Below are 21,067 nucleotides of genomic sequence, written 5' to 3'. Positions count from 1 at the left end.
TTGGTGCAGAAGATCTGAAGTACATGTTTGATTTAAAATACCATTTCCATTAGTCCAACATTATATTTTTTGTATTTTCTTCTCAGAAATTTTCTTATTTAATCTACTGTACATGGAGGGGCTTTTGGATTTTTCGACATGGGGGTTTAAGACTGGATACCTCTGTCATTTTTACACCAAGCCCCCTTTTCATTCCTACTATTTCAATCATTATTTCCTACTTTCCTTCCTACCATTTATTTCATTATTTCCTACTTTCATTCCTACCATTTATTTCATTATTTCCTACTTTCATTCCTACCATTTATTTCATTATTTCCTACTTTCCTTCCTACCATTTCTTTCTTTATCTTCTTCTCTCTCTATCTTTTTTTTCGTTCTTTTCATTTTCTCTCTAAACAAGTCAATAATATGCTTCAAACATTTCGATTATTTTCAATCAGGTAAAAAGAAAACCCGTGAATCAACCGTTACGCTGAATTGAAGTACATGAATGCACATTTGAAACATGTCAAAGGTTACTGGGAATTCCCAATCACTAAAAATAGTTTGATATTGAATAGAATTCGTAAACAAGTGTAAATTTGCACACGATTCACTACGCACCACCATTATAAATTGATGTAGCCAAAATATCTAATACTGCTACTACCAGACCCGTGTAATATTGTTGCTTTGATCAAACTGAGAAACATATCGTTTATAATAAATGGACATAAGCTGTTTGACGTAAGTATATTGAATAATTCATGTATTTTCCAAAGATATTATGTATATATTTTACACATTCAAATGCCATATGTATCAGAAACGTGTCGAATTTGAAATCACACTGATTGATATGGCTTGTTTAATGATTGTATCTTTAATATTACTGGATTGCCATTTTCTTCAATAATAAGCGATTGTTTCCAGTGAGAAATTGTAACATCACCATCTTTGGACAGACAGGATCGAAACAATCAAATTATATATATCAAGATCGTTGTTTAGGGGTGATCAGACTTATTTTCCAACCCGGAAGTAATGTGAAAAATGAAAAGGTAAATTGCGTATTCGTATAATTTCATTTCATTTCATTTTTTCAATTTTTCCAACAAAATGAAGAAGCAATGATTACAATAAATAAAATATAACATCAGGAAATAAAAATGACATAAATATTCAAATAAACCAAATATAAAGAATATGCACCTGATACAGAAGATAATATATCAAAAATGTTGGAAAAACGGAGTGGTCCACTGAAAAGCAAAGCTTATAAAGTGTGGACCACTCCAGACGAAAAAAAGTATAACACTTAAAAGTATATGGGCCAAAAACGAGCGGCAATACAAAATAGATAATTAAATAAAGATATAAATAATGATTATAATAAAGGAAATTAAAATTAAAAGATGAGCAGAGACAAAAGACAAAGAAAAGACATGAAGACACAAAAAACAAAACAAAAACAAAAATAAAACACACAAAACAAGAGTAAAATTAAACAAACATTGCTGCGAAAACCGAAGAAGGGATAAATGGAGAAAGAGAGAGTTAAAGATAGAAGGAGAGGGAAAGAGAGAGCCGGGGAGGGGAGTGTGGTCAATCTGACACCAACACCGAGGGCAACCTGTAAATAGGTAAACAATAAATAAACAAATAGATTATAGAGGAAAGGGAATCAATGTGAAGTTTTGTAAAATTGCAACAAAATGAATTTTAATTTTCTTTTAAATGAATTAAGAGAAGGAGAAAACTGGATATCTGGGTGAAGAGAGTTCCAAAATTTTGGGCCCCTATATATATAAATGTATCTTGGGCGAACAGTGTTCTAAGCATGGGCAAATGAAGGTCGTCGCGCCCTCTAGTAGGGTAATGTGTGAGGAGCTGTTTTTTAAGAACATGTCATGAAAAATAAAAGGAAGCATATTATTATTGTATTGGTACATAAATTGACCGAGCTGGAGTAGGTAAAGATCACTGATCTTCAAAATTTTGTTTTCAAAAAAATAGGATCAGTGAGAAGAAAAAAACAATTCGAAGTGCTTTCTTTTGCAGCAATAAAATCCTGTTAAGTAAAGTTTGATGTGTGTTTCCCCATATAAGCAGACCGTAGTGAAGATATGGTAATACTATAAGAGTAGAGTGTGAGTAAGGAAGTTGACGGGAGGAACATTCTTAATTTATTCATAACACCAATATTACGAGAAATTGTTTTGCAAATACTGTCAATATGACACTTCCAAGAAAGCTTATGTACAATGACACCTAAAAATTTAAAATTCGATACACGAACTGGTGATTAGACGAAGTGATGATTGGACCAAATGGTTTTTAGACAAAATAACTTTTTTTTACTACATGTTTATCAATTATTATCTTATTGATATGGCTTGTTTTTTGTTACTTTAGAAAAAGCGCTTAATAAGATGGAATTATTATTATTATTTATACATGTAAGCTGTACTTCTTCTAGTGTAAACTAATATTGTGTAAGCTGCTTGTTTTTCTTTTCTTATTTGTTTATTCTGTTATATTTTAAATTACTCGTATGAATTATAAGTGAATTGTTATACAAAATTATGAAAACCCAATAAAAACTTAAGAAAAAAAAAACATTTCGTCTAAAAACCATTTGGTCCAATCATCACTTCGTCTAATCACCAGTTCGTCCATTACCATTTCGTCTCATAACCAGTTGGTCTAAATAAATATCCATTTCATTTTAATTTATTTTGTCCAATTAACACTAAGTCCAGTTAAACTAGATTTCAGACTTAATTGCTGTTAGCCCAACTCGTTATATATAAACTGGTGAGTGAAAGAAATTGCAATTAGACGATGTGGATAGTGGATTAGCTTATGTTAGACCAAATGATAGTAAAGGAGTTTGGTAATTGGACGAAATGGCATTAGACTAATTGGAAATAAACTTATAAAAATAATACTCTTTTTAAAGCAATATGATTCCTAATACTCTTCTTTTCACTCCTTTCCTTTCACCATCCCAATTTATTCCCATCGTATCAAGCTCCTCTTTCCATTCCCCTTTCTCCTCTCCCCCTCATTTTATCATTCCCAATTTCCAATTGCTCCTCCCCTTCCTGTCCCTATTCCAAAACCCAACGTGATCCTTTTATTACTCAGTGATGTAAGTCAAATGGTGTTTATTATTCTTCATCTTGTTTTGTTATCATTATTTTTCAGTCTTCTATAACCCAACCATGGCTGAAGCATTAAAGACTGTCATCTCCCAGAGTACAGAGTGTCCAGTGTGTCTTTCTACCTTCACCGATCCCAAGATCCTGTCTTGTTCTCACACTTTCTGCAAGACTTGCCTGGACAACCTCTTAGAGTGTCACGGTAACTGCCAGATCCGATGCCCTGTCTGCAGAGCTGTGACCCAGGTCCCAAACCAAGATGTCGGCAAACTACAGGTAAATCTTGCTTTGAAGAGTCTGATAGAGGATATGGAGGGCCATCCTCAGATTTGCACAAATTGTAAATCAAATGACAAATCCCATGCTGCTGTCTACTGCCAAGACTGTGGCAACTATCTCTGCATCTCTTGTCTTAATACGCACTCTCAATGGAAAGGCTTTATCGATCATGAAGTCATTGCCATGAGTGAGATCTCATCAGGGAAGGTTTCAGTCCGTAAATACCGGAAATGCAGGAAACATCCAAAAGAAGACGAGGGTTGCTTCTGTTCCAGCTGCAGGAGATTCACATGCTTCAGGTGTGTTGTTATGGAACATACGGGGGAAGGACACAAGGTCATCGAGGGAACAGCTTACGAGGACAAACACACGAAGGGTATCGAAGAACTTAAATCAAAGGTGGACAAGAAACAATCATGCTTTCAGAAGTACATTGATTTTATAGATGAACAGACTAAAAGTGTTGACAGTGCCAAGAAACAGTGTACAAGTGACATTAATAAAGCATATGATGATGCAGTCCGGCAGTTGACAGTAAAGAGGGAAAGTCTAGTAAGAGAAGTCAAGGAAACGACCGAAGGAGTAAAGAAAGAACTGGAAAGCATGAAGACCACGGCTAAGAAGTACATCAATCAGTTGACGACCATGGCTGAAATGGTAACTAAGAAAATAAAGATTCCATTAGATATGGATACTTTGGCTGCACACGACACTCTGTGTGAAGAGTTACGAGAGGTCTTTGATCAAAAGGATCCTGACTACGAGCAGCCGAAGAAATCGGGCATAAAGGGGAAAAGTGTCATGTTCAAGAGAAATGTTGGAATGGGTGAGCTAGGCCTTGGAAAGATTGTGAATGTAGTTGAAAGAAACGTCGCCTTACCCACTAATAAAACATTTAATGAAAAGGACGTTTCTTTGCCTACTTATAATATTGATAATGTAAAGAAAGTTGCCTTGCCATTTGGCATACATGCCGTGGTTGGTACACCAGACGGTAGGATGGCCGTAGGATGTGATACAGGTGGCATGAATATCTTCTCCACTGATGGTCAGCTTCAGCAGACAGTTCTGAAGGATGTTAAAATATTGGGGGTAGGGTTCCTTTCTGATGGTCGATGCGTTGTGATTGATACTTCAAACAACATTACACTGTACACACCAGAGTACACACAATTGAATGTAATGTTTAAGACTCTAAGTAAAGATGAAGGTGGGATTCCTCGTCTCACTGTTGATGGTGATGATCTGATCTATGTGAGCTACTGGAGAGCCCTGAAGATCCAGGTATTTTCAACAGCAGGTGGGCGAGCAGTCAGGGAGATACCATGCAACGCGTATGAACCTCGGCAAATCACTAGTTACCATGGTTCTCTTATCATTTCATCATTGTATGCTATCAGATTGATAGACAAACAGGGTGCTGTACAACATAAATTAAAGAATCAGGGTAGTTTCCTTTGCGCTGCTGTATCTCAATGGAATACAATCCTGATAGCCAAGGTGAAGCATGGTGAAGGTTTGGTGAGCATTGACGAGTATACAAATGAACTAAGGCACATTCGAAACTTTGTTAATAATTTCAAGATTGAGAAGCCTGAGCTATATTGGTATTACCTCCAGCAGTACCGATCAGGAGAGATCGCTTTCTGCCCTTGGGATAGACTGTATATATTCCGCTGAAAATAATTGATGACATGATATCATAATTATCATCGCAGAAGATGGGGGGGGGGGGCGTGATACCCACTGAGTTGACATTTTCTGCTAAAGTAAGCTGCTATAATGTAAAAGTACATCAAACATTTTTTGGATCATTTCTTTCTCGTTTCTCACCCATATAAAAACATTTCGCTCCTTACATCTTTTTTATTTCCAGCTTTGCATTTATCAAGCATCATCTTAATCATGTTTATCCTCTGTGTACGGAAATTCTAGTACTTGCATATCAGACAAATTGTTATTGAATATTTTATGACAAACCATATGATTCTCTATTCATATTCATTACTGTATATAATATTTGACTAGTAATGCCATCATGGGTGGTCAGAACTTCATCATTGATATGAAAAGAGTTTACTGTTTATGCGCGCATACTTGTATGTTTTCATAAATTGAAAGATATCTATGCTGTGAATCAAGACATTATTATAACGTGTGAATATAAAGATATTATCTCCATGGAGATGGTCCGATCATCACTCTCCGATATTTTTCGAAGTTTGAAACCCCAAAAAAAGAGGAAATTTCTAGTTCTTGTATTTTAGACATAATGTCATTAGATATATCATGAGAAATCAAATAATTTTCTATTCATAAACATATACTTCATATTTAACTAGTAATAACCATGGTGGAAGTGTAATATTTACCATTCATTTTAAAGACGGTATGCTGTACTATTTACTTGTAATGCATATTGTATGCATTGATCACGCAGATATGAAGCAAAATCATGATCCTTATGATAAAAACAACGTTCTCCGTTATAGAACATGCTTATACTGTGTATTTTTTTTACCTGTATTTGATATAGAACCGATGTGAAGTACACTTCTTCGATGTATTCGAATAAATTTAATTTGAAAATGCAATTATATGGAATAACTCGAATGTGAAATAGAACAGCTTAAATGGAGAATAGGTTATTGTATTTCAGGCAATGGCACGAAATGTAAAGTAAAACTGCAGTTGTTATGAGTCAATGGATGTCGATATTTGCCATCCATTTTGAAGTCTGAAGAACCTTTCATTGGTCCATCACTATATTAAATCTATATTTATATATTGTTTTGCATATATTATAACTTTGTAAAAATAAACGAAATCAAATGGATCGAAATGAAAATTTTTGAGGAGGCGAAATTCCCCAAAAGCCTGGAGCTATATATTTATATAGCAAAACAGGGCAAACATCTAATTTTGTGATAGATTTCGATATAATATTCAGACCAGGCGCGCCGGAACACTTTCAGTTTTTTGGGGGCAAAATCCCGAAGGGTGCACGATATTTTTTACAGCGTGAGATACCGAAGCGATCAAGCGGGAGAGGGTGTGGGACCCCCCTTAGGTAAGGACTTTGTGTAAAAACTGAGTATAAAAGTTGCGTTTCTAAGAGCGTTCAAAAATAAATTTCTTGAAATTCAAACATAGAATTCACTATGAAAGACTATACTCACAATCTATGAGAACCTATGAAATCTACGCACCAAACGATCGCTTCGGACTAAGTTATTTGTGTTTGATCAATTAAATTTCCTACATTGACTCAAAATACCAGAAATTACATTTTTCAAGCAATATCCTTTCAGTAATATTTATATGTACATTTACATACACGGACGACACGAGAGAGCACAATCATCATAAGTTTCAAGTAATTCCTGTCAGAACAAGGAGCGTATTAAGCAGAAGAAGCGCAACAACAGAAACAAAATAAATTCTAATGAATGTCTTTTCAAGTTCAAAATGTCATACTGTTTTGACGTGGCAGACGTCAATAAGCACTTAAATACCCATTCTATGCACATCATTTCTGACATCAGCATTGGAGATAGTCCCTGATTATCCATGCATGGGCAATACATTTCGTATTTTGTAACTGAAGGAAAAAGAAATATGTCAAGCTTAATTGTCTAACAATTTAAAACTTTTCTGAAAATCATTAAAGTTTAAAACATTCATTACTCGATTTATGTGTTTCCTTTTGCATGTTTTGTATGGCTGGGAAGCACTTTTAGATGACCATTTAAAATCTTCTTTTTTCTTTATATATTTTCTTGGGAAAATGTGACCATAACTAGGAAATGATGATTATCAAATTCCAGGAAATATTCATTTGTAAATAATCATGAACTGATTAAAGTGATGGTCCGGGCTGAAAATATTTATATCTTAGTACATAGAGTAGAATTCACTGAGCAAAATGCCGAAAATTTCATCAAAATCGGATAACAAATAATGAAGTTATTGACGTTTAAAATTTAGCAATATTTTGTGAAAAACAGTCGTCATGAATATTAATTAGGTGGGCTGATGATGTCACATCTCCACTTTCTGTTTTCTTATATTATATTAAATAAAATCATATTTTTTTTCATTATTTCATACTTGTGTGAATGATGTCTCCCTCATAATGAAATAAGTTGCAGCAATAAATATCTAATGCACTAAATCGGATGTCCATCCAATTTTTCTAATTCTTGGAGGAAAAAAAATGTGAATAAACCCATTTTCATATAATAAAATACAAAAGAACAAGTGGAGATGTGACATCATCAGCCCACCTAATGAATATACATGACGACTGTTTTCACAAAATATTGCTAAACTTTTTAAATTCAATAAATTTGTTATTTGTTATCCGATTTTGATGAAATTTTCAACATTTTGCTTAGTGAATTCTACTCTAACTATTAATACTTTCAGCCCGGACCATCTCTTTAACAAACTACCGCAGTTCATAATGTACATTATGTAACATTATTAGAAAAAAACAATTACATTCCAATAGCAGATATGGTTGTCGGTACACCATGCGGAGTTTTCGAAAAAGTGGATAGAGGAAGAAGTGAAATCGATAGGGGAAGAAGTGAACAGTTGATAGTCGAGTAGTTTTTTGTTTAAATGCGCGTAGTCCTGAAAAAGACAGTAAACCTGAAAAGGTAGAAGAGGATTGAGTATTTGATAAATAAGTACTCCTGCTCTGCACTCCATTCGCCGACTCAAGCTAGCGTCTTCTCATTTATCCAATAATCCAACTACTCAAGCCTGTTTAACTCTTTAACCTTTTCTGTTTTACAGTCATTTTCATATTCCATAATAATGTTGCTCGAGTAAGTTCACGCGCGTTAAGGCGGTTTCCACTAGGGCGCGAACAAGACCAGGGGCCTGTTGCATAAAACTTTTTACCTGAGAAAACTCAGGTTGTTTTTACCGGAGTTTTTGCCCTGTGTTAAAGTCAATGGCAGAAATCAGACTAACCTTAGTTTTCAGTTTTTACCAGAGTTTTCTCAGGTAAAAAGTTTTATGCAACAGGCCACAGGAAGGGTTGCGGAAGCTACTTTTGTCATTTCGGCATGCTGTCCGCAACCAAATTCCGTAAAAGATTATGCAAATTATCTTGTCTTAGGACACAACCAGGACTGTCTGCGTATTGTCGTAGGACATTCCTAGCCCAGTCATTTTAGCCCAAATTTTGACCAAACTTGGAACAAATTGCAACAGAATTTTTTTTATCACAATGCATTTCTGTAAGGTCCCTAGTACAACATACTAAAAGTCCCAAACTTTCCGAAAAGGGGAAAGGCATCTAATTTGCATAAATCCAAGATGGCTGCCAAAATTAATTGATATGCCTTATCCTTAATATTTTTTGTACAGATAATGGAAAAATCTTGAAATTAATACGCAATTCACTATGATTAAGATATCATAAATCGGTTGCAATCGTTTCCGGGACTGTCCGGTTCATATTTTTCGAAAAAATGTGAGAAATTATGCCAAAATTTTCGTGTTTTCGGTCAAAAATTTGCATGTGCATTGAAATCTTTCTGTTTTAACAATAGCATCAACAACTAATGTAAAATATCAGCATTCGACAAGAAAGGGAATATATCAACGAAAAAATTGATATGCTTCATAACAGTATTAATGTCTTAACTTGCTTAGATTAAGGGCAAATACATTCGAATGTATTATGCGATATTGCGATAAAGTGACACGAAAAACCAACCTCCGTGTCCAGTCACGCTTTTATATCGACTACAACGCGATCGCTTGGATGCCTTTGAAGATAGTACAATATACTAAATCGGTCTTGCCTCGCCTTTGTTGGTGTGACTAACACGCGTAAATACAATGACGTCTAGCGATACAAAGGTGTATATTACTTAAATTGATATGTGGGCAAAGGGCTTTTTCTTCATTTGAAAGTAACTTTTATGTTAATGAAATTTCTTAGAAAAAGTTAGAGGATGCATAATTGATCTGCATGCTGTATGCAATTATGTTCAAGAACATTACAGCATAGTCCCGCAATAGCTTGTCAAAGTTACCCCCTTATCCGTAGCTCAACTATTAAAAATATCGTGCTTTTTGGAGCCCCCAATGTGACAACGCGGTGTTTTGCTACAAAGAAAAAAACTTTTATTGTCTAGAAATCACTTGGAGGCAAAAGAGCAGGCTTTTCTCTTTGAGTTACATATAAAGAAGTGATGGCACATCAAAGCCTACCCTTTCAGGGGTCTTCTGAAGTCACCAACCCCTTTTTGTATTTTGCTCATTTCTTGGAAAATTCGCACAATTTTTAGCTCCATTGAGGCAATAGGCGTTTCCCCTTTGCAGTAAACCGATTTAATTGTTTTTTGTAAGCACTTGGGGATGAAATAGATTTTCTTCTATCAGCTAAATTTAAAGAAGTGCTGGCACAGCAAAGTCTATTCCCTACGGGGTTCGCTAAAGTCAATCACCCCTTTTCCATATTTTGCCAATTTATGGAAAAAATCTATAAATCCGGAGCCCTCATTGAGGCCAAAAGATGTTTCTGCTACAGTGTAAGCCACTTTTATTGTTTTAAAACCACTTGGAAACAAAAGAGTAGACTTTCGTCTATGTGCTACGTATAAAGAAGTGCTGTCACATCAAAGCCTACATCCTTTAAGGAGCTGCTGAAATCACCCCACCCCTTAAGCGTATTTTACCCATTTCTTGTAAAATTTTGGAGCCCCAATGAGGTAAAAGGCGTTTCCCCCTTTGCAGTAGACCACTTTTATTATTTGGATCCACTTGGAGATAACAAAATTAGATTTTCCTCCATCAGCTACATACGAAGAAGTGCTGGCACAGCAAACCCTACCTCTCAGGGGTTTGCCAAAGTCAACCATCCCTTTTCCATATTTTGCATATTTATGGAAAAATCTATCAATTCGGAGCCCTCATTGATGCAAAAATGTTTTTTATATTTATATATAGCAAACCACTTTCATTGTTTCGTAACCACTTGGAGATTAAGAAAAAGCCTTTATATCAGCTACATATAAAGAAGTTCTGGCTCAGCAAAGCCTACCTCCTCAGGGGTTCCCTAAGTCTCCCCACCCTTTTTTGCCTATTTTCCCCTCATTTTATTTATAATTTATGGGGAAAATCTGCCAATTTGGAGCCCCTATTAAGGCTCTATAGCAAACTTCTTTCATTATTTCGTAACCACTTGGAGATAAAAAAAGTAGATTTTCCTCTATCAACTACAATAAAGAAGTGCTGGCTCAGCAAAGCCTACCTCCCTTAGGGGTTCCCGAAGTCTCAAAATTGCAGTTTTTGACCCCCCCCCCCATTCGGGCAAAAGGCATTTCTGCTATATGGTTGAGTCACTTTTATTATTTGAAACTTAAAGATGAGTAGGTTTAGTCTATCAGCGCATCAACCCTTCCCTCTTCAGGGACTCCAAATTGACAGATTTTCCCATAATTTGGCAAAATACGGCGCATCGACCCCTTCCCTCTTCAGGGGCTCCAAATTGACAGATTTTTCCCATAAATTGGCAAAATACGGAAAAAGTGCTCCTTTGGTATACGGTTAAATAGTAGTATAATACTACTGTGGCAGTATAATAATAATGTGGCAGGTCTAATAGCTTCATCTTATTTTTCTCTTGAACTTTGAGATCGAGCAAGCAGAAACTGTCATTATTTTGGTGTACAATGTCACGTGACTAGCATATGATAGTTTTCGTGCCTAGACCCTTTCATGTTAAACAATTAATACAGTCCAAACAGAATCGAATTTATGTATTTAATGTTAATAGTAACAATGTTCTTGTAGTATAAATCTTTGCTTACTGATATTTATGATACAGCGATAGTTTGAGGAAGTCAATGTTTATAGTATATCGAGGCCGGAATTGATATGATTTGTAATAGGGTCTGAGTACATAGTATACACTGGAGTCGTCTGCTACGTAAACTTAATGAGCGAATATGACCAAAATTAACCATTATGTTTATGCAAATTAGATTACTTTCCCCTATTCGGATTTTCTGGGACTTTTAGTATGGTCTTCTATGGACCTCAAAGAAACGTTCTGCATTGGAATAAATTCTGTTGCAATTTGTTCCAAGTGAAAATTTAAAATGACTGGACTATCCAGGGACTGTCCTAGGACAAGATTATCTAAATAAATTTGTCGGCGTTCGATGCGGACAGCATGCAGATCGTATTAGGACAGAACCGGAGACATTAAGGACAACGTCACGAGTGGTATATTCAAGGGCTAGGACAATCGGACAACTTGCGAATACTCCGTGAAGAATAATCTTTCATATATTTTTTAAAATTAATTTAGGGGTGTTATTTTGGGTTTTCTTCGAATACAAAGACTATATAGGATTTCAAATCAAGTTGCATACATTGGTGGACATCCCAGGGGGACAGGGGCGACGCGTCCCCTCACTTTTTGGAAGGGGGGATTTGATTTCAAATGCCCCCCCCCCCTCCCCAATATTTGGACGAGCAAAAAAAAATGGAAAGACAGGGAAAAGAACTAGAAGGGAAAAGAGAAGAGAAAATGAATAGTAAAAACAAGAGGAGAAAGAAGAGTGAATTAAATAAGATGAGGGGGGGGGGGGATTTCACGTCACTATGTTAAATTTTCGCTCACGCTTTGTGCTCGCATTGCCTAATCTATGAGATACATAACTCGCTCAATAGACTGATATTGAGCTTAAATATCAAGTTTTGAAGTAAATATACAAAAGATTTCTCGGACATTAAGTTTTTAATTTGTTTGATTTACAAATATATTTTACAGTTTTCTGTAAAATAACTATATTTTATGGTCTAAATATAAACATTTTCCGCTCGCGCTGCGAGCTAGCATTATTTGATTTGTCAAATAACTATTCTCTTCGTGTATTCCATAATTTTTTTTATAAAAATCCCTTTTTAGGATGGTCTGATTGTGAATAGTATCAGCTAAAGCTGCTCGCTTGCATTTTGATTGGGCAGTTATGTATACCTGTATCAATTGTAATAAATTATTTTAAATTCTTCTTTCATGACAATTTATCAAAATTTTCGGCTCGCAATTTGCGCTCGCATTATTTTTGTTAAAAATATATCAACCCATGCATCCTATTCATGATTACAAAATGTCCAGTTATCTGACCTTTATATCAATTTCGCGCCCTCATTGGGCCTATTAGATTAATAAGTAATATAATAATATTTTCATGAAGTCCTAATAATCATTTTTTTTTCAGAATGGATTATCGACAAGTTTCATCTCTCGCATAGGAAGATAGTAATTTTATTCATATAAAGACAAGAAATGTCCTTAAAATGTCTCGGTCGCATCTCAAAATATATGTAATGATAAAATTATAAACTTGAGCTTCGCATGTAATTAGAAAGTCCAGATTCTAGGTCTGGATCTAAACACACGCACGCATGTTTATTTCGATACGAATCTTGTGCCAGTTTCAAATCAGAATATCAAATATTATTATTAATGTAGGAATATTATCCATCAATCAAATTATCCATCCTCTTCCTGATTTACAAAACATGAGATGTCAAATTTCGTTTCGGCTCGCGCTTCGCGCTCACATCAAGTATATAGTCATTCCCATTTCCTCCTCATGCTTTTAAAAGGTCCTTAGAATGCCCAGTATTTAGGTCGGAAGGTAGAAAAAAATGTTCAGCTCGCGCTTCGCGCTCGCATTATTTGATAGTTGAAATATGTAGGATAAAGGAAAGTGTGTTAGCGGTGTAATGTAGTACTCACTTTTTGAAAGCAGATTTTGTGCATTTTTATACATAACAATAAATTATCTCGGATCTGGATTTTTTCAACTAAGGTAACTTTAAAAAGACTGCATATGTTCATAGCAAAGCCCGGGCTCTCATTATTTTCTTATAATTTTTCTACAAATTAATACGTATATTACAAAAGAGGAAGAAAACAGGAAGTTAGGATGCAAATAGCATTCGACAGGCACATGTGGATCAAGGGGTGAGGTGGTCTCCCCCCCCCCCCTTAAAAAAGTACAAACAGAAGAAAAATAAGTAAAATGGAAAGGGAAACTTAAAAAATGATATGGTGAAAAAGAAAAAGGGGTGCCGTGGTGATATGGCCCTCTTCTAGCTGCTGCTGGCTTACCCCTCCCAGTATTACAGAGATATAGAAACAGCACAAAAGAAATAGGAATAAACGAAGGAGATGAATGAAATAAAGGTGAATAGAATCAAGGAGGAAAAAAATCGCGATAATGAACAGAAAATAATTGGCCGAGATTACGAATGTGTAAGGTTAGAAATATCAGTTTTAATTTTTGGACGAAAGTGTGAATCAGTGTCTAATCGCCTTTGCCTCCTCTTGTACCAATTGAAATAGACTAAGAAAGAAAATGTAAATGGGCAATTCCAGGAGGCCGAATGCGATCTCTACGCCCTGTTGACTGCGTAAAAATAGGAAAAATGGAGTAACCAAAGAAGAGGAGAAAAAAGGAAGAAGAGTGAAGAAATCGACAGACCCCCAGACGGGGAAAATATCAGCGTTTCAGCTAGGTCAATTTGTAAAAATTAATGGTCCATTTCGCGCTTCATACTTTCAATAGTTTAATCATAAGAAGATTGTGCACGCTGTTCACTTTTTACGAAAAATACTCAGGTCTTTTCGTCTTTTCTTTTTCGTCCTTGATGTTTGAAAGAAGTAAGTTCGCGCTTCGCGCTCATATTCTATGTTAAGAATATTCTTTATATTCTATGTTAAGAATATTCTTTTGTTAAGAGTCGTGGTGTAGTGGTTCTGACTCCGACCTTGTAAACAGAGAGTCGTGTGTTCGATTCTCACCGCGGTCTAAACTGTCCTTTGGCAAGACGTATTGCATACATCACCACTCTCCACCCAGGTGCTAAATGGGTACCCGGTTGGAAGCGAAGGCTATTGTATGCTTGAATTTGCCAGCGCCAGTTTGAGGCTGGGATGAATGCAAGGAATGCTTCCCAGGGTGTGGAAATTGTGTACTTTTCATGCGGGATTGAAATGAATCCTGGGGTAAATCGTTTTGAGCCGTTCTGAGAAAAGCGATATTTATGAACTTGCTCTAATCTATTATTATTATTTCTAATTAATGACACCTCATTCATGATCAAACAAAGTGCTTAAAATGTAATAGGAATATAAACTGAATTTCAGTTTGAAATCTACACCTGTATTATTAATTTTGTTGTGATATTTGTCCCATTTGTAAAGTCAAGCGCTGCCTATACGGTCCTTTCTTTCAGTCGAGTACATTAAAATAATCTAGTTCATAATCAAATGTTGCATGAAACATCTTTTTATGTTTAGTACAGAACAAAATAATCTGCGCGCATCATTGCCAGCTGAACTATTGCAAGAACTATTTGAAAAGTCCACTTTTCAGATCAGTAGAAAATGCTTGAAATATTCCTCCTTCAAGTCTGTAACCCCCCCCTAAAAAAAAAATCTACTCGTGCTTCGCGCTCGCGTAATGTTTAAACCACTGCTCGAAATATTAGGTTCTCATGTTTGTTTAGTGATATACTAATTAAGCCCCTTGACCCCGTACTCCTTTACTTTTTGTAATTTTTTTGTCTTGTATTATCCCTTTGCCCCATCTAGTGCACTGACCACAATTGGCTTTTGCTACTTGTGTACTCTTTCCATACACATTAGCATTGGATCCACACATTCCTGAATCACTCCGCTTGCCTTCCTATTCCAGTCCGTACGTTCCTGAAACAGTCCGCTTGCCTTCTTATTCCAATCCGCATGTTCCTGAAACATTCCGCATGGCTTCTTTCCTTCTTGAAGCTGACCTGATTGCGGATGGTTTCCGGAAGACGCGGGAGGGTTTAGGAAGGGCAGGACATCGTCAGGACAGGGTCCTGAAGGTGTCAGGAATTCAATATCCGCGTTCAAATTTTGGTCTCGACCAAAATTTGGATGCGGACAAATTTTGATTCCCCGAACACCAGGAAGGGTTTAGGACAGCATACGGACACTCCCAGGAATGTCCGGACAGGTTGCGGAAGGGTCGCGGTTTGCAATTGTTACATTCCGCGCCTTGTCCTGACGCTGTCCTGGCCCTAGTGGAAAAGGGGTATTAGTGATATCGGGTCCGGTCTGAGCGTTTCTGGGCAGCCTCGCGTTTGTTAGCCGACACAGCCAGCATTGCATTGGTGAACCACTTTCAATTTGCCATTCGGTTTTAGTCTGAAATGTATTCATTAAAAGGTTAAACGTTATCACACTGTAATAAGATGGAAAAGGGGCTTCTCAAAGGTATATTTCACAGAGGGACATGTTCGTCAAAAGACGCGAGGCTTACTATGGTTATGTAATTTTTAATTTTTGACAATGGAAATGACAATTTTTAGGCAGAAAAGTGCCTTCATCGTTTACTTTTGTCCTTGAATAATTTATCATTTTTTTTCTTCAGGGGGGCACGTTGGGGGGGGGGGCAAAATCTCGTTTTGCCCCCCCCCCAAATTTTATTTGGGGGGGGGACAAGTGCCCCCCCCCCTGTCCCCCGCTTCCGGCGCCCTTGATTCAGACAATATGTTCAGCCTTTTAGTTTAATTTACTTTTCTTCTTTTTCCCTTGGTCGTAAAAATCTGGAGGAAAGAACAATACGTGTATAACATAATAAAATTGTTACATTCTATCTAAGACTAAGTTTGGAAAATTATTCAATAATATAATTTCAAATTTCTCCTTTGGATTTTGCCTTTTAAAAAGGATTCAATTCGATAGAAAATCACGTCAGATATGACTTGCTATTATCGTGGAAAAAAATGTAATATCATAATTAATTGTATTGTCTACAGGTATACTTATTTTAGCATAAATTCTCTTTCATTAAGAATCATGCACTATACTCAGAATGAAGAGAAAACGTCATTAATTAATTATGCAATTGAGAAGGAAAGTATGATCACTATGAATGCAATTGTTTATATTTGCACAAATATGATCGAGAACAATGATGTGCAAATGTATAAATATAATAACATGTATTTAAGAACCAAGTTCACACTATACAGCTCTACAATACGATATGTCGAGTTTACAAGTAGAATGAGTTTATTAAAAGGTAAAATCAATTATGCTCTTCATTTTCAGGAACTATAAAAGATTTGATCATCAATTTGATCATAATATACATAATAACTTTTATAAATTTTCTTAAAATGTACGAAACCAAACATTATAATGTAAACGTTGGAAAGTGAATAAAGGAAATGCAATTTCAAAATCTGTAAAAGAGTAATAACATAATAATAACAGAATATCATAATTCATATTTGCTGTAATTTGGCTGATATTATTACAGATATTGTTTTTTTTTCTTTTAACGATTTAATGAAGCAAAATACTTTGATGACGAGAAGACAAATTCTTTGTATAAAGTTGATTAATCAATAAAAGTTTTAAAGATAGTAATCTGTATGTCACTGGTATAGTATTGACTTGTTCAGAAAAAAAGAATAGAACAAAAAGGGAGAAAGATAGAAGGAAAGAAAGGCATATATAAAGAAATAAAGGGAGGAAGAAAGGAATGAAGGAAAGAAAGATGGAGATTTTTCAATAGATAAATATGGAAATGAGGAAACGCTTTCTGGAACATTGGGAATCTATTAAAAATGCCTGTCAAATCATAATGGAAAGATTAGAGGTCATTGTCGAAAGTTGGTGGACCGTGACAGTAGGCCTACATCGTCTTAAGACTCGGACCGGATGAAATATAACTAATGTGTCGTTTGCCTAGTCAGAGTCTAGGACGACACTTCTGATTTGATTCACCGATTTTCGACAAAGACTGTTTGTTATGAAGAGCTATTGTCAAAAGTTTCTCTGTGTTATAGAAAGCGGCTGTGAAATGATTGCGAGAATGCTCTAATCAGGTTTGTTCGGGAGAAGGAGGAACATATTTTTATTTTCTTTCTTTTGTTTTCCATCTTTTCTTCTTTTATCATCTCTCTCTATCTCTTTTTAGTATCTGTTTCTTGCTTTTTTCTCACTCATTTTCTCCTGTTCTACTTAACCCCTTTCTGTTTTATTTCTTCCCTCCTATCATATTTTCCTCTTCAGACTTTCTTTGTTTTCTCTTTGTTACTTTGCTATCTCTATCCACTATATAACTATCCTTACTACCCTGGCTATTTTACAAAAAAAAGCCTAATCTAAATTTTAACATCCCTTGGATAAAAAAGACATGTATTAAATTAATACCTGTTTCACCGAAATCAGTGGTGTACCGTGGGTCACCAACAAAAAAATTGAGTCACTTAGCTCAGTTGCCATGTATACTGACCTAATAGAAACATTTTAAGGACAGTGCCATTGAACGAAAACATGTATCTCAATTAATTGGTCATCTAATGCGAGCGCAAAGCGCGAGCTGAAAAATTTGATATACAGACCTAAAAAGGGACATTATAATCAAATTTTTGTAATCATGATACGTATATCTGTCTCGCTAAACAACGCGAGCGTGAAGTGCGAGCTGAAATTTTTGTATTTATTGACCCCAAACAGGGAGATTTTAAGGACTATAATTTAAGAATCCATTAAGAGTATACATATCTTACCAGTTATCTAATCCGAGTGCCAAGCGCTTGCTGATTTTGTTAGAATTACATCTAAAAACATGAAGCACTTTTTGCAGTCATTGTAATCATGATTATCATACGCATCTCACTAATCAAATGTTGCGAGCGCGAGCTGAAAATTTAGATAATTCAGACCTGGAGTGGGGCATTCTAGAGCATGCTTGTAGGAATTCACTAAGACCACAGCGCGAGCCGAAAATTTTTGATATTCAGATCAGAAAAGGGGACATTTTAAGGACTGATTTTAGGAATTCATGCATGGAGAGCAGACCAATCCACTAATGCGAACGTAATCACGGACAGAAAATGTTTAATATTAAGACCTTAATATGGGCAATCACTTTAACTAGTCATGAAAAAGAAGCATATGTCACTACATAAAACAATAACTCGAAGTGCGAGGAAATATATTTGGTGTATATTGACTTGAAAACGGGAGGTTTTAGTACAACAGGATTATATATCTCGCTAAACAGACAATGCTAGCACCAGGAACACTGAAGACATAGGCCCTAAGCAAATCATGTTTAATAAAGTTATGATAGAATGTTTATTATGTAATGTAACATAACTCGATTACAATATGATATAACATTATAATGAATAATAATTTCTTCTTTCCTACTACGTTTCTCTTCCTTCTCCCTCTTTTTCTCCTTTTCCCAGTTTGCTTGATTTTTCTTTGTCAGCCGATGGTGGGGGGGGGGGGCACGTGCCCCCCCGTAGTCACGCCACTGACCGAAATACTGCATAATCTAAAATGTCATAACGTTGTTTTTTCTTTTACGTTTTTGATGAGATTTCCAGTATGTTCTTTGTCAAATTTTCCCTTATTATTATTTGTTCCAATCATTTTATTTCAATTCTGGAGTATCTCCCCCTTTTAGAGATTTGAAATATGTTGTAGTCATCAGTTAAAGGGGAATCCAGCCTTGGCCATAAAATGTTGTGTTGGGAAGGAGAAAAATAAATTAAACAGAATGGTGAAAGTTTGAAAGAAATCGGACAAGCAATAAGAAAGTAATAGCTGTTTTAAAATTGAGATCACTAATACTATGTAGATATCAAATTGGCAACTGGGTAAGTAAATTATGACAAGGGGCAAAGACAACTTTCCCATAGGCCATGTACTTTATTATCAGGGATTTGTGGTTTTCTCCTAAGTACCCATTCCCCTGGGGCAGTAATCTAAATATAACCCAGGTTGTATATTGTTTTATGTCCTCAGAAAAGAAAATATTATTCGAAATGAAACTTTTAGGAAAAAGTTCATTTTAGCCATAATATGTATTGAAGTACATGGAAGAGTAGTCCTTGCCTTACATCACTATGACATCCCATATGCGGCCAATTTGAAGTCTCCATGGGAGTAGTGATTACCAATATTTAAAACTTTTAAAAATTCATAACTTTCTTTTGGTTTGTCCAATATTGTTCAAACTTTCACCGATCAACTTGTCTGATTTTTCTTAACCTTATAAAAACAAGTTTTTATTTGGGTTGGATTCCCCTTTAATCAGGGGTGAATCCAAAGGGGGGGGGGGTGCCAAGCCCGGGGAGGGGGGCACTCATAGTGGGTATGTCCCGCGACCCCCATTTTTACACTCAAATTTCCGTTCCAAGGCATAGCATTTTGTCTTATTGAGAAAAAGAACAAAGAAAGCCCCTCCAAAGCATAGAATTTTCTTATCATCGACAAAAAAGAAGAAAGAAATCTATTCTAAAAGCTTCGCATGTTTCCGTTGTGCCGTTCCAGTCGCGTTGATCTGCTACAATGAGCGGCAATTTTGATGAAAAGCGGTCGCAGAGCGCTGTCCGAACATTGCCTCTGCGCAAGACCCTGCCACCGGGCTACCTGCATACACGTTCCATAGGGATTTGCATACGCACTCACACGCAGGCGACCCGTTCCAAGGACCCCCGTTTTTACAAATATTTGTGGTTCTGAAGCCTGCTCCGAGGACCCTCCTTTTTACAACAAGCCCGCTCAAATTAAGCCCCTGTTATTTGTCTCGCCCGCGGCACATATTCCTACTGTTCCTACTACTTTTTTGGTCGATAATGGGGGGGGGGGTCAGTCAGCCCGAGCCCCCTATTTTGGGGCAACATGTAGAAAAAGGGTGTCCTTTTTAAGTAGAGAGAAACGTTTAAAACAGAAGAATGAGGTATCATACCCATGTTTAATTAACGACCTCGTATCGCCCGGTCCAATCCCACAGGCCTACCCGCAACGGGACCGCATTCAGTTGGTTCACATGAAGGCAAACTACGCTACCAGACACGTTTTAGCTGATATACAAACACAACTTACTCATCACTGAAAGCTTTTTTTTTTAGAATTAGTGACATCATATATGACATGTCTATATTGGATTTACTGCGTTGGAATATTTCATTGGTTGACAGTATGCATACGATGTAAAGAAGAAGACTTGGTAAATCACGCCTACTCTACCATATCTACATTGATAAATGCGTACCACAATCTTATTTTTCGATTTCAGTCACCAAGCCTCTATTGGCAACTTTATATCATAACGCCCTTTTACTTATGAAATCGAAAATTTTCTTATAGAGTGAATGACCTTAGAACGCTAAAATTGCATACGATTAGGGGTTTAATTTTTACAAAAAATTTTGTTGGGGAGGGCCCCCAGCTAGATCCCCCGACAAGACGTACCTTTGGTGCGGGTTACGCCCCCCGCATTTATTTTTTTTGGATCCGCCCCTGCTAATTCCATCTTGAAAAGACGAGATGTCAAATCAGGATTTGCCTCCAGCCAAGTAAGATCAATTTCTGCTTTTTCATTTCTCTTTTTTTTCTTCTTCTATTCTTCTTTCTTATATTTCCTCCTCCATTTTTTACCTATTGTTTTCCTCTTTTCTCCTTCTATCTCTCACCTTCCCTTTTTAACTATTACGTTTTTTCTTACATCTTTTGTTCTTCCCATTTTTTCTCATGTCATTCTTCTTTTCCAATCCTATTTTCTTTTTTCAATGTTTACTTTGTT

The 21,067-nt window shown here is 36.1% G+C and overlaps 1 protein-coding gene across 1 annotated transcript; it reads left to right on the top strand.

The window, feature by feature from the left end:
* The first annotated feature begins 528 nt into the window (after positions 1-528).
* Positions 529-5,587, top strand: LOC121421642 (E3 ubiquitin-protein ligase TRIM31-like). The gene is made up of 2 exons (XM_041616408.1): positions 529-729; positions 3,193-5,587. The coding sequence occupies exon 2, from the start codon at positions 3,210-3,212 to the stop codon at positions 5,103-5,105; it is 1,896 nt and encodes a 631-aa protein (XP_041472342.1). The 5' UTR covers positions 529-729; positions 3,193-3,209; the 3' UTR covers positions 5,106-5,587.
* The last annotated feature ends 15,480 nt before the right edge of the window (positions 5,588-21,067 follow it).

This window comes from Lytechinus variegatus, chromosome 9 (genome assembly GCF_018143015.1).
Source record: "Lytechinus variegatus isolate NC3 chromosome 9, Lvar_3.0, whole genome shotgun sequence".
Taxonomy (NCBI): Eukaryota; Metazoa; Echinodermata; class Echinoidea; order Temnopleuroida; family Toxopneustidae; genus Lytechinus; species Lytechinus variegatus.
This window is presented reverse-complemented; position numbering and strand designations above follow the sequence as displayed.